General features: G+C 39.2%; 1 protein-coding gene across 1 annotated transcript; it reads left to right on the top strand.

Annotated features, from left to right (window-relative positions):
• Positions 1-247: 247 nt before the first annotated feature.
• On the top strand, positions 248-808 carry LOC308496504 (lymphocyte function-associated antigen 3-like; the record flags this gene model as incomplete). The annotated part of the gene is made up of 1 exon (XM_081045979.1): positions 248-808. The coding sequence occupies one exon, from the start codon at positions 248-250 to the stop codon at positions 806-808; it is 561 nt and encodes a 186-aa protein (XP_080902105.1).
• Positions 809-1,529: the final 721 nt, after the last annotated feature.

Here is a 1,529-nt window from a genome sequence, read left to right as displayed (position 1 = left end):
GGGTAGTTCTCTTAAAATTCTACCTGGCCATGCTGTGATGGGGCAGAAAGGTTTCACACCCTCTTTTGCCCAATAATGAGGTGAGATATCTCCTAGAGACCTAGAGAAGGGAGAAGCACTGGGCTACTTAAGAAAATTCTTTATAGATTGTGGATCCTGTGGCTCCTGCTTCCTGTAGTTGCAACCTAGCCGCCAGCGAGAATACAGTAATTTCATCAGCTGTGATACCCCACCCATATATGGAGTTATGAATGAGAATATCACTTTGTGTCTACCAAACCCTATATGCTTTACAGAAGTTTTATGGAAAAAGAGAAAGGATAAAGTCATAGAGTGGGATGAACAGTATGGTACCAACATTTACCCACCTTTTAAGGGTAGGATTCACTTAAACACTACATTTGGTAACCTCACCATCTTCAATTTAACGTCATTGGATGAAGACATGAATGAAATTGTATTCTCGACCGTCAGCAAGATGTTTGTTCTTAAAATCCTTGAGCCTCTTCCATATCCGATCCTAAATTGTTCAGTGACCAATGAAAATATTACAGTCATTTGCTTGATCCCAGAAAACCACCACAGCAATCCACACCTAATAAGCTACACATGGCATTGCCATTCCATTCAGTGTAACCACAGCTTCGGTTCTGTGATGTATTTTTGGAAGAATGATGACCTTTCACAGGAAGTACAGTGTATTGCTCATGATCCAGTCTGCGAGAGGACATCATCGATTGCTTTGGCTTCCTGTATCCCAGATGTCATTCAAGGCATAGATAAGTACTTATACCAGCAGTTGGACTAGTAGCAATAGGTGTTCCATTTGTAAAAGGTTTTCTGAAATGTGGAAGAAACACAGGACCAACTCCAGTTGATTAATAGAAGATGGAATCAAATCCTTACTTAAGTTATTTAACTGACTTTAGAAAACCCACCTGACTCACCATTCAATTATTACATCATCTTTGAGGAAGTTTGAAAGTCATACTGGAGGTGATCCTTCATCAGAGGTCATGGTTTTAGAAGAAACATCAACAAACGAAGAAAAAGCATTAATGTTTGCCTGGTCACCTGGAACTTTATATGACTAGGTCCTCCTTTCATGGCCTCTTATTTTTTTATCATAAAATTTGCCCCAAAGGGGTATAAACTTTTATAGGTAAATGCATATATGTACATAAAAAAAGAAAATTATTTGTTTCTTAAATATAAATGTAGTCTGAGTTGTTCCCTTGAAAAGTGATGTCTATCCTTGGAAACTTGTGGTTCACTTCCTGATAGAAGCCAGGTGAGTTTTATATACCTATTTGTTCTATCAGGTCAAAGACAAAGAAATAGACCCTTTTGAGAAATAGACCCTCAAGAACTTCTCAGAAGTGGGATTCTTAAAGGAAACACATCGTCCTGGAGACCCATACCCACACTAGACACAGGAGCCAACAGCATCAGAGCTTTTTCTTTTTCAGATGCCCCTACCCTACTTACCTGTGCTCCAAGGAACACCGTCACTGTAGACTGAGTGATTT

Source organism: Rhinolophus hipposideros (assembly GCF_964194185.1).
Source record: "Rhinolophus hipposideros genome assembly, chromosome: 4".
Lineage (NCBI taxonomy): Eukaryota > Metazoa > Chordata > Mammalia > Chiroptera > Rhinolophidae > Rhinolophus > Rhinolophus hipposideros.
The sequence above is the reverse complement of the archived record's forward strand: the minus strand, read 5'-3'. Positions and strand labels throughout refer to the sequence as shown.